Below are 13,455 nucleotides of genomic sequence, written 5' to 3'. Positions count from 1 at the left end.
GTTGAATTTATTTGATATTCCATTTTAGTACTAGTTTAATTTTAAAATATACTCTGATTCTTTATGTATTTTTGTAATCAATATAGAAATTAGAATATAAACATAATTCTTTACAATCTATTTTGAATAAAATTTTTAACATTTCAAGTAGATCTTAAAAACCTATTTTCCACACCTTTATGCCCACCCTCTGTTTTGAAAAACTATGTTAAAGTTAACTTTCAGCATTACATAGGATTTTTAAGATCCCAAGAGAAGAAAAGGTCTACATACTATACTATACTATACTATATTATACTATACTATACTATACTATACTATACTATACCATACTATACTATCCTATACCATACTATACTATACTATACGATACGATACGATACTATACTATGCTATGCTATACTATACTATACTATATTATACTATCCTATACCATACTATACTATACTATACGATACGATACGATACGATACGATACTATACTATACTATACTGATGCTTACTGTTTCCACATCCTTCCTTATTTCTGCTGTTTGACCTTATTCAACTATTGTTTCTCTGCCCTCTGAGGAATTCCCTTCATATGGTTGTTTATCCAGAATGGGTCTGCTGGTGAAAACGCACTCTCATTTTTGTTAGAAGGGGAGGATGTTAACCATCTTCAACTTCACCGAGTCCTTCATCTGCCATCTTTTATTTTGGCATTAAGCCAATCCAGTGGATAGTTCATTTTAGGCATTGCTTTTCAGGTTCTAAAAGCCTCATTTATTTGCACTTCACATCTTTTTTCCATTTATATTTTTAAATTTGTTTCTGTTGTGTTTGCTATGTATGTGTATATGTTTATGTGTGTGCATATATGTGTATGTGTGCGTACATGTATATGTATGCATATGTGTATGTGCATGTATATGTATATATGTGTGTATGTGTGTGTTTGATTTTACTTCTTAGGCAAGGTCATGAAAGTTTCATCAAAGTATTAGTCTTTATATGTGCATCATCTTGAGGTTGGCATCTATCATGTTTTTATTTGTGATATATATTTTTCTCGTTCTTCATATACTGAGTGATTATGGGCTTATACTAGAAAATTTGAATATTATATGAAATGATTTGATCAGATTCTCCTATGAAATATTTATTTTATGGGTGTCCAGCAGGATTAGGTTCAGGGCACCAGCTCTTACCTGCCTTGTGCTGCCCGTAGTTCCATTAACAATTCCGTTCCTAAGTCTTTGCGGCACGATTCAGCCCCGCCTTGCACGTGTGTCACCCAGGGTGCCTTCTGACTCAGCTGTGCTGTGTTATTCAGGGTTAGTTAAACACACACAGCTCGAGAGATAGCCCAGAGTTGATCACAACTCCACTTGCTTGAGCCTCTTCCAGCCTCAAAGCCGTCCCTTGGCTCCTGAAGAATTAAAGTCTCTAGTTTTCCTCCATTGCTCTGCCTTTCCCGCGCCTTCTCTACAATGCTCACCTGCTCTCAATGATAACTGGTGGGAGGGGCAGGAGACAAACAGTTGCAATGGGATCATTCTTCCTTGTGGTCCCAGTGCCACAGGTCCCTTTGGGGGGGGATTTTGGGTATTTTCTCATTTGTTAGTGCCATGGTCACCTGTTACCTCGTGGCTATGTAAGATCAGGGAGAAAATGTGAAGAAAAGTCACAAAGCCAGGGACTCTTCTAGTGCTTGCTTGCCTCCCCCACTTCCTCTTTGTTCAAACTCCCCCCCTCCCTCCTCCTCCCCTTCCTTCCCTACTCTTTGACCTACAGTTTCACTATTTGCCTTTTCCTTAAACCAGAAACAAAGGGATTATCTCACAATTCCTTTTCATTTCCTTGCTGCAGAAATCCATTCACTGGACTGCCTTTGGGCCCAAGTCAAGAGACTTCAGGACACAGAAGAGGGAGAAGGGAACCTCACTGCCGGCCCAAGAATCCGTTCACTCCCTCATCTATTATCATTTGTTCTTACTTTTCTTTCTCCTTTTATTAATGATTTTAAATTTAGGATACAAAGCGATACACTTCATTACATTATTCTCAGATACCTGTGAAATATTTTGTTTTTATTTATCCTTCTTCCTCGCCGCTCTCCCTGTCCTTCCTGGCCTCCTGATGCCGTTCTCCCTCCTGCTCTCATAACATGCAATTTACTACCACCGTGTCTCTCTTCTTCTCCCTCCCCCTCTCTGATCCTTCTTCTTCTTTCATCACGCACACACCACACACACATACACACACACTCACACACACACTCACACACACTCACACTCACACACACACACACTCACACACCCCTAGATTTGCATATGAGGCAAAATGTGGGATTTGTTCCAATTCTGGCTTATTTTGTTTAACATAACCACCCCGGTTCCACCCTTTTTCCTGAAAATGCCATGATTTCATTCTCCCTTATGGCAGAATAAAATTTCATCATGTTGTGTACAACATGTTTTCTCTATCTGTTCATCCGTTAATGGGCTTCTAGGCTGGTTCCTACCATTTGCTTTTAGAATCGTCATACAATCACTGCTTGTGCTGGGTCAAGTACTTTGAGTTGCACTTACTGGGAGGCGTGGGGGGTAAGCACGAATGCTCTGTTTCAGCCAGGTGTGGGAGCTTTTCCTCACCCTTGAATAACATGTTCCACAAACTGCAGCTAAGCCACTTTTGTCAGACCTCATACTCACATAAATATGTGCCTGTTACTTTAAGAAAGGCAAGGGTGGTTTTGGATGGTGCTTTCTAGCCATCACATAGATTGCCTTCCACAGAGTGGAACGCGGTTGTTTGGTAAACTTAACACAAAGCATGGGTGAATCTCACTGGTACTGATGCTCAGAGAAAATAAATAAGAACAGGGCTAGTGGGGGGCAGCTGGAGGCTGCAGTGGTAAAGAATGTATCCTGGAACTGGAGAGATTCTGTATCTATGATCACAGCACAGTAAAGAAGCCAGCTGGTGCTGGGAACATAGACAGCTAACTGATAATCACTGTTTATAAACATGCCATTCCTTTAGGTCAGCAGTAGACTGCTACAGTTATCCAATATTCATAATTAATATGTCAACTTAGATTGATGTTAGCAATAAATCCATAGATTTAGAAATATTTATAGAAGAATCTATAGAAAGTAGAAAATAATTTCCAAAAGGGAGCAGTGGGCGAGAAGCAGAATGTATAATTCTATTTCAGTAAGTGAACTGGTTGCCCATGTTTCACAAGACAACATATTTCTCAGGTCTGTTGACTGAGATAACTTGACATAAAATGTGTAAGCTGGCTTAAAATCAATACAAGACATAAACATAAAATATAAACTGATGAAATGACACAAATCAGGTATTTGAAAGTCGCATAAGCAAGGGTCACTATGTGAAGATGGCAATAGAAACACAGTCTAGGAAGACTCCTTTTGAGCCTTTGGACTGCTGTAATAGTTTTTGTGAGATTTTAATGAAGTCTATCCTTTTGAATGCATAAGTAGGAGTTGTCTCTAAAATTGATGAATCTAGTTATAGTACAAAATGAACTAATCTCTCAAGAGACTATTTCTTTCTATATTCCATGAAAGCAAGCTTTCACAAATGCGTCTAATTAAAAACACTGTATTTGTGCTTATCACAATAAGCAATAAGTACGTAGCTAAGAAAAGGCACCTAGGTATTCTTTGAGTTTGCAGGAGTACTTGTTGCATGCTTTAAATTCTTGCAGACTTAACACCTATTGCTCCTAAATTCTAAAGTGGTATTGTTGTTATCACCCTCATTCCATAGATAAGAAAACTGAAGAACTGAATTGGGAGCTCATAGTCCCTACTTCTACAAGGCAGAGACAGGGAATGACTTACTTTAAATCTCTGTGTGAGTATGTACACATCACAAACACATGATATTTGCTGCATTAATCTCTTTGTGAAGGTAGTTGTTGAGCATGCTTGGGAACTTTGATGCTGGAGGGAAACCAAATAGATAAATAGTAAAAGAACTTAAGAACTTATTATAAGCATCCCTCCACTGTTTTAAATTGGTGTTTTCTCACCTCAGTAGTACAGGAAATTTTGTGTGTAAGCACTTGTACTTAACATGTATATACATATATATAAACATATATATATATATATGGACAGAACTCTTGTTATCTCTGTGTACATTCCAAAGATAACTGTTATCATAGAAGTTTGTAGTCAGTGGGCAAAAGTGATAAAGCATTTTTACATAGCTTTAGGCCAAAATCCAAGAATCAATTTTAAATATACAGCTAAAATACCAAACACCAGAGGAGTCAAACTAAAAGCTATTTCCCTGTAATGGACAAAGGCTAGTATATGCAATTTTGTTTCCTTGATTTGGGAAAGATAGTGTGGGATGGCTTGGCTTGAATGGGGAAGGATAATAAATTCCTGTAATTCCTTTAATTCTAGGTTGTAGCTGAGCAAGACAGATTTCCTCTTTTGGGAACTTGGGGCCAGGACTGACTTTGTTGAACTCTAAGTACTGCTAGTCACAGGGAAAGACTACATGGAGAATCTCTGTTGCAGAAGTGAGCCTGACCAGTCCTCCCGGTAGACAGGATCTTCCTGGCTCTGCAGTCCTACGATGAAGACACATTGCCAGTTTTTACCCCAGCTGAGAGGTGGCTCCCATCATTTTTAGTATTGAGGCATCTGCACTGGCCTGTCCTTGGGGGTCTGGGCTCATTCTCAAGTCTGTTAGTTCCACATGGTGCCCAACCCTAAGTTGAGAAAGATATTGCCATTCCAGTTAACTACTTAGTGCCACGTCCACAGAGCTGGGCCTCTTGGGCTTTGGTGCTTATTTGTAAGCACATGTGAACATTGGGTTCGTGATCCTGTTTATTGGCCTCTGTGAGGCGGGATGGAGGGAGTCTGGGACCTTTCATCTCTCCAGTTTCCTGCCTAGCACCCAAGGATCCTCGCAGACTGTGCTGGTTCTCTTCACTGTGGTGCTGACGTACCTATAGGAGGGAAGAGCTGAACTCTAACCAAGAAGAAACTCTACCTTCCTTTTTGCGTCTAAGCCTCCAAAATAATATGGGAGGAGTCATTTTTCTTTAAAATATAAAAAGAAACAAACAACTGATGTATTTTAAATTGCCTCATTAAATATATTTTACTATTATTTTTAAAATAAATTAAGTTTCTTTAAGTTAAGAACTTTACACTGTGGCTAGGACCAGACTTAAGAGCTTGTCTCCATGATGTGACCATTGCTGTTTGAGTCATGTCTATCAAAGAGAAACTGATGCTGTTGCTACTAATTGCTACCGACAAAAAACATTTTCCTTATCTCCTCCTGTGGTAGTTTCTAACAGAATGAAAAATTCTATAGGAATTGAAAACGAAAACTGAGTTCAAGTACTTTCCAAATAATTTAAGAGAAGCAAATGTAGGACTCAAGAAGGAAAGGGCTTGTAAAATATGTAAACAAGTCATATTCTGGCAAGAATGTGGGGCTTGTGTGAGATCACATTTGAATTCCGTCCCTTAGCTTCTTCCACTAATGTCATTTTATCCAAGTTGCAGCTTGCATGCTGTTGTTCTATGGAAGAGCCTGAGGTGAATGCTGGTGAATGGGGCATTGCACTGTGAAGAGGCAGACCCTGCCAACGGTGCAGGGAACGGCAGCTGTGAGTCTGAAAGCTGAGACGGAAGTGATGGTTTCTTTATCAACCACATCGTAAGCTAGGAGAGCTGAGCCTATGACAAGATCACTATAACACAGTTAAGCCCGCCCTACCAACATCACACATCTGTGTTTTTGCATATGTAATCTTTTACCATGCCGGCCTTTAAATGTTCTTATTGCCTCAAAGTCCATCTGCCCAAGGTAACTTTCTGAACATCTTCATATCTATATATCCTGTATTTTCTTAGGATTGGTCTCTGGGGTTTCTACCCTGATTTCAGCTGAAAACATCACCTTTTTCGTGTGCCTGAGTCCCTGTTATTTCCTTTCCCTATAAATGTGGTGGTCCTAGCCATGCTTCTCCTTTTCCCAGTTTGCGGCCAGATCTGGTGCTGTCTTACTTGGACCTTTTGGAATCTTCCCCAACTGGTACAGCTCCATTAGGTGATCCCATGCTCTGATCTTGGTAGGGAGAATGTCATTGACTTAGGTTGGCCTTCCAGCACCTCATTCTGGATACTGATTTTGACATTATCCCCCCCACCACTTTTTTTCTGAGATAGGCTTTTTCTGTATAGTTTTGTAGACCAGGCTGGCCTCGAACTCACAGAGATCCTGCCTGCCTCTGCCTCCTGAGTGCTGGGATTAAAGGTGTGCACTACCAATGCCTGGCTAACATTGTCTGCTTTCTTTATCAACTTTGTCTTGTCACCTGGATAATTGCTGTAGCCAATCTAAGGACTCTCTAGCATACCTCTTTCTTCCCAGTGAACTGGGCATCAGAGACCATGTAAATTAAGACACCCATGGGAAGTCAGCTACTGCTACTGGAAAGCACCCTAGAAGAGCTGGCTAAACAAATATGTTACCAAATTGGGGAACAACCTGAGAGTAGGGAAAGAAATCGTAGAAAAGAAATTATGTTTTATTACCAGGGAAACTTTGACATCTCTTCCTTATGTTTCCACAGAATATTTGATAGTGTATTTGGTATTTCAGTAGGAATTCACTTCTATGAATTCACTGCCTTCTATGCCCTCATTTTCCACACAGGGATCCAAACAACTGAATTTTATTTTCCAGAAATCTGAACACACCACTGTCTCACTAACGATTTGCAGGGGATCTGATACTCGAGAGTTTAATGCAATGTGTGTACTCATCCATGGGAGCCTTCAGGTACCCACCACTGTGAAAGAAATTGCAGGCCACGTTTATATGGCTAGAAAAATAATTCAACAAGCATTTCAAAATGCTCACTGTTCACCTTTAGTCAATGCACTTTTGTGTTCTTAGTAATATTCACAGTAGTCCACGGGGCCTTTTCCCCTGAAATTTGGTTTAATGTGCAGCCACTTGGCCTGGTTTACACATAAGCCTTCTTCTACTAAATCTGTGAGGCTTGCTTCTGCTTCTTCTTGGCCAAACAGGGAAAATTCTTGCAAATGTGCAACAAAAGCATTTGTGTTTATGGTTATATTAATTTAAGTTTCATGAATTATTTATTTGATTTTATTATAATCGATGTGCCAGACAAAGGTGCCCAAATTACAACCCCTGTTGGTAGAGTCGTCTCAGAAACCCTTAGTAGTTAGAAGGATCTTTACCTATCAGTTTGTTCTAGAGAATAGGTAGGAACTGGGGATGAGCATTATCATGTATAGATGTGAGAAACAAATGTTTACTTAATCCCTTATCTTCTGGAAAATGAAAATGAGGACCTGGGTCACTGAAATACTTAAATAAGGACAAGAACACTGTATGACAGATTTATACATTTTCCAAACTGGCTTCACCTATCCACTTTTATCTAATCCTCTGCTACCCCTATAGTTTCAATTCCTAGCAGCCAGCTGCAGGCACTGCTTATTAGATGGTTTCTGACTGGGACTTGACTTTCTCTTTGGTGAGAAAGTATATAGCTTGTGTCTACAGCATCCCCTTTGAAAAACCTATGACTGTCTCACCAAATACATGTTAAGTATTTTCTCCTATCTTAAGTGCTAGTGCCAGGAGTTAAAAACATAGGGAATCTGTGTTCTTGCTAGTTTCGCTGCCTTTTCTTTAACAGTCTGCTAGACGGTGAGTATCTTGAGGACAAGAGTGTGTATCACACTGAACTCTAACACTGTTGAATGGAAGAAGTCACGGGTGAATAAATCTATTTGTAGGACAGTTTGAAAACAGAAATCATTCCAAGACTGTTGAAAAAAACTGGCTCAGTACATGATAGGTCATATTGCTTCACCAGTTAGTGAAGGTCACTGGGAACTCCAGGGACAGTTGAGGAACAGATCTATCATTGCACCCCAAACAAGTCAGCTGTAGTAGAAATGAGACAGGTCAGCCAGGCCTCTCAATGGTTTGCTCATTATAGTAGGATTATTTACCGAATCTGAAGCCATGTAAGCATGGGGGTGGTTCCTCCTCCAAACACCCAGACAGTGAAGAACACGAGGAGCAGTGTAGTGGTGAACATCATCTGTTTGGGCTGCGATTCTGTGTTGCGGATGGCCAGAGCGAAGGCGATGGCACCTCGCAAACCTTCCAGAGAAACCGAGAGGAGAAAATTAATATCAAGACTAACCCATTCTCTTCACTATATTTATCTTTGCAAGTTGCTAATATAATTTCTTCATTAACTAAAATTTTTATTCAGAGATGATTGCAGATTCTCATGGAGTTCTGAGAAATAAGATACAGAAATACTTTTCCTTAGACTCTGCCAGTGACAACATCTTGCAACAAAACAGCATGTTATCTTAGTCAGAATACTGATGTCTAGCTATGCAGTTAAGACATAGAATGTATCTTCTAATCAACTTAGGAGTCTCACTGATGCTCTTTTATAATCTCACCCACTGACTACATACATACATACATACATACATACACACACACACACACACACACACACACACACACACTCCTTAACTCAGTCATCAGTATGTCTATTCTCCATTTAGAAACTTTGTCACTTTACAGTTGCTTTCATGTCTATGATGGAATCACTTTGTCACTGTGCCTGTCCAGTATAATTCTCCAGGTATTCAGGTGTTGACTGGACCAGGTGTTTGCTTGTTTTCTCCCTTGAACCTAACCTTGGTATAAATGTTCCATGGGTGGTCTCTTTCATCACCTGTTTGTTGACGGACATCTACATTTTTCCTAGTTCCTGGAGGTTAAATGAAAGCTGCACAAGTTGGCATACTGGTTTGTGTGTGACATGCTTTCCTTTCTCTGGATAAAGCTCCAGATTATGATCACAGTGGTGCTGTATCTGCAGGCTTCATTTGTAAAGAGGTTACCATTTTTTCATTCAGACTAGCAACATAAAAATTGTCTAAATTTCCACCATCCTTGACATATTCGGTGGTGTCACCTTTTAGCCTAAACTGTTGTGATAGATAGGGAATGGTAATTTATTATGGTTTGAATTTTCTTCTCTGAATGGCCAAAAACACTGAATTTTTTTTTTTTTTGGTTTTTACGAGACAGGGTTTCTCTGTATTGTTTCAGAGGCTATCGGTCTAGCCTGGCCTCGAACGCACAAAGATCCGCCTGCCTCTGCCTCCTGAGTGCTGGGATTAAAGGCGTGCGCCACCACCGCCCAGCTAACACTGAATATTTTTAATTTGTTACTTTGTTATCTGTATACTTTGCTACATGAAATAGCATTTGCATTTTTTTCTACTTTTTAATTGCATTACTGGGATTTCTAATTGCTGTGTGCTGAGCTCTTTATACATGGTCCATAATAGGCCTTTGTCAGATGCAATGTTTTGAAAATATTTCCTTCTATTCTGTACCTTCTTTTTCTCACTTTTTGAGCTTTTATAGAACAATCTTTTTCAGTCTGATGAATAAAACTTGTCAATCTTCAAATGAACTGTGCTTTTGGAGTCAATTCTAAAGACTCTTTGCATAAACCTAGTCCCCAAAGATTTTCTTTTATAAGTTTTACATTTAACTCCACAATCATCCTGGGGCAGTTTTCATATCAAGGGACAGGCTTGGGTCATGGTTATCTTTTGCACTGGTGACATCTACCTTTCCCATTGACTGCTTTTCTTTTTTTTTTAACATCTGTCCAAAACCAGCTGCTTATACCTTGTGACTCTTTCTGAGTTCTCTACTTATTTCATTTATTTGTGTCCGTTTTTGCAGCACACTGTCCTGATTACTGTAAGTACATAGTGGGCCTTTAAATTAGGTACAGAAATTCTTTCTCTCACCCATAGCTGGTTTTCTTGCTTTCCCATAAAACTTTAGATTTATATTGTATTTGTCTACAAAAGAATACCTTTCTGGGAACACTGTTCTAAATTGAATGTGTCAGATAACAAGGAAAACCAGGACCACTAATTAACTAATTACTAATTAACTGACACTTAAAACATTCTAGACTGATTATATACTTTCACAAACTCTGGGATTTAAACTAATCTATTGGAACTGCTTTTTTCTTTATTTTACTTTTTTGTTCTAAGGTAAAAATATGCTAATTTTATATTGTATATTTGTTAATCTGTATTAAGCATAAGAGGTTTTACAAAATGAAAGGACATATCAAATTGGGGTGATGTTAACAAAAACAGAAATGCAGACTTAGATGGGAAGTAAATAAATTGTGAGCAGCAAAGGAGGCAAAGCAGGAGGCTAGAGGTGGTGACTTGAGACTCACTGAACACTGAGATGCTAATCATACTGTCTAGCAGGGGAGAAAGGTTTATAATGGGAGCAAGCAGAAGTCAAAGAAGTAATGACTCAGCTATTTTTATAGGAAGGTTAAAATAAGATACATATAATTTCAAAGGTCCAGTTTCTATATTTTCTGTAGTGCTAGGGGTCTACTTTGTTACTTCTCCAAAGTAGAGGGTAGAGGTGAACTGTGATGATATGTTATCTATGATTTAATAAAGATTGCCTGAAGGATCAGAGTGCAAAGCCAGCCACACTAGTTTTAATCCCAGGACTCAGGAGACAGAGGCAGATGGATCTCTGTGAGTTTAAGGCCACCCAGGGTTACACATTAGAGTGAAGTGTTCTAAAAGAGAAACAGAGCTCACACCTTTAATCCCAATACTAGAGAGAAGATAAGGAGCTCAATGCAGTCTCAGAGGGCATTCTAGGATTCTGAGGCTTGGTGGACAGCAGTGTAGCCTGGAGATGTAGTCTGAGGTTCAGTGGGTCGCCCCTCAGGTCTGAGCATTGGTAGAGGTGAGAATTCTCTAGTGGCTGGCTGCTTTGTTTCTCTGATCTCCAGCTTGAACCCCAATATCTGTCTCTGGGTTTTTATTATTCATACTACAGTGGGCAAATGTCTTTATTTTTAACTCTAAATAGGGCATCAGCAACAGACCAGAAAAATAATCCCATCCAAGACCAGCTTGGTAAACTAATGATTTAAAACTTGGTGAACCCTATGAGTTTAACTGGGATTTCTTCCAGAAACATGACTGACCCCTCAAAAGCTACATTACTGAAAAGCAGGTGTAGGGGTAGAGATCCCCCCTTAAACCAACATTCTACCTCCCGTGCTCTCTAGCACTCTGGAGATGCACATTTGAGGTAGGAGTACTTGCAGCTGCATGTGTGTAGGAATAAGTAGCTGGCATCGCTGGTGAGGGTCTAGTGACTGTCCTCACGTTTCTCTTCCTATGAGGTACTGTTAATGGGCCTGATCTTGTGAGGGTGTCAGAGAAGTAATCACAGGTGCTTTGGACTGTGGTTGTGCCAAAGGACAGGCAGCATTTTTATAACAGTTTTGGGATTCCAAATCAATATTTTACATTTCAAATTGTTGAGAAACGAAAGATACTGGGTAGAATGAGGACCGTCACAGTTATGCCACCCCAGAGCATAGATTATAATGCTTCTCTGTTCGCTTCATGCTGAAAACATACGAGACAAGTGGTGTGACAGGAGAGACAGAGGACTAGGCCAGAGAGATTGAACACATTTTGCCTGAACCATAAAAGCCTCGGAAGAAAGAGAGGAACATGCACTCTGATTATAAAATACCTCCAAGGGACAAGGTAATGGAGGAAGAAAATTATTCTGAATCTCCATGTAGACAAGGAAATGGCCTGAAGAGAGGGACGATAACATTTGAAGTAGACATTAATAAAAAATGTTCCTTCACATCAGAAGTTCTGAACGCCAGGATGGCTGTGCTCAGCAAAGGTGTTCCTGCTCTCAGACACAACAGGGTAGAGAAGGCTGGGAGGGCAACAAGAGGCCCCAACACTGGGACAATTTGAGTAATGCTCTCTCCAGGATACACAAACAGCATCATTAGGGAATGGAAATGCAAGGAAATAGACTCCTATTATCTGAGCACAGGATTTATAGGTCAAGGTTGTTTAATCATAGTGCAAGCCTGGAGAAAGCAATCCTTTCATTTTTCTTCCCCCCCCCCAATAAGGTCATATTGCTAGATATGTCAGTTAAACAGCATTGCCCATATAAGGTGACAGAAGAGGTATGGAATATTAAACAATGATTGATATCTGCTGTTTGTTTCTTGCTGTAAATACTTGTAGTTCTTTTGTGTTTTTATAAGACTACAAATAAAAACATTGTGTATCTTGCCCACTGTAAACTCATCCACATTAGATACCAAGGACAAAGTAGTAAGCAATTGCTAACTCTTCTAACCATGTTTAATAAGGTACGGTTATTCTGCCAAACTGGCATAACTGTCTTTTAAGTAAATTATACGTAAGCCCTCCTTAGTTTAAGCATGCACTTAAAATAGTGGCAGGTTTGATGGCGTACATCTGCAACCATGGCAATCAGGAAGCTACAACAAGAGAACATCAACTTTGAAGACCGTATGGACTGCAACAGCAAGACCCTATCTTAAAAAAATAAAACAAGGTCCCTCCAGACACCCCAACATTCTCAAATACACATATATGGAAGTATAATTGTTATTCTGACTTCATGTCAATCTATATGAAACTTTAATATATGAAATTGTATTAAAACCTATATTCACAGGCAAAGCAATGTAGAGATGTCTGGGGCAAAAACAAGAAAAGCATAGCAATGACCTTGTGGCAGGTTGGAAAATGTTTATTAAGTCCAAACTCTAAGACACTGTGAAAGAATGACTCTGAATGGATGGGCACCTAGTGAACTTCAGAGCTGAGGGATATAGGGAGAAGAGGTCATCTGTACCTGCCCTGGTCATCCTTAGCCTGCATGGCATTTGTCACAGGTGACATGGGGTGGTGACAGCAAGTGCAAGTTCTTGGGAGTGCTGAGTTTGCTAAGTGGGCAAAGTACAGTTGACGCTCTGTCCTGTCCTGCCTATCCCTCATGACTCTAGAAGTTCCTCCTTACACATCAAGAGCCTAGGTAAATGTCTAATCAGTGACCATTCATTGCTTTAATTAATGCTTATCTATATTTATGTCTCTATCCACACATATGTAAGTACATATGTGTACATGCTGACCCCTTCTTCTTAACACCACGGATTTAGGACACAGAGGATTTTAGAATTGAAAAAAAAATCATTCCAGCTACTGAAAAAATACTAAGATGTAAAAAATAGATGATATTGATCTTGGGATTTTCATTGTAGCAAAACAGTACTTTCAAAGAGCATATACAGTTTTGCTTGGAAGCAGGAAATTCAGAGCACATCAAGACTTGGATTTGATTTGATTTCTGAGTACTTGGACCCTTTGGTTCACCTTTCTTCTCTTTGTTTCGGTCAGCTAGTCAAAGCAATTCTGTACTTCTGGGAATTGGTAGACTATATAATTTCACTTTAAAAAAAGATTGACT

At 39.5% G+C, this 13,455-nt stretch overlaps 1 protein-coding gene across 1 annotated transcript in view; it reads right to left on the bottom strand.

Annotated features, from left to right (window-relative positions):
• Slc9a9 (solute carrier family 9 member A9) overlaps positions 1-13,455 on the bottom strand; it is a 534,247-nt gene that overhangs the window by 165,047 nt on the left and 355,745 nt on the right. The window contains exon 12 of the mRNA XM_040739467.1: positions 8,046-8,199. Within this exon, the coding sequence (XP_040595401.1) occupies positions 8,046-8,199 (154 nt within the window). The remainder of the gene's footprint in view (positions 1-8,045; positions 8,200-13,455) is intronic.

The sequence above is a fragment of the Mesocricetus auratus genome, unplaced genomic scaffold (assembly GCF_017639785.1).
Source record: "Mesocricetus auratus isolate SY011 unplaced genomic scaffold, BCM_Maur_2.0 Super-Scaffold_100691, whole genome shotgun sequence".
Lineage (NCBI taxonomy): Eukaryota > Metazoa > Chordata > Mammalia > Rodentia > Cricetidae > Mesocricetus > Mesocricetus auratus.
Note: the sequence above shows the minus strand (reverse complement) of the source record. Positions and strands in the feature narration are given on the sequence as shown.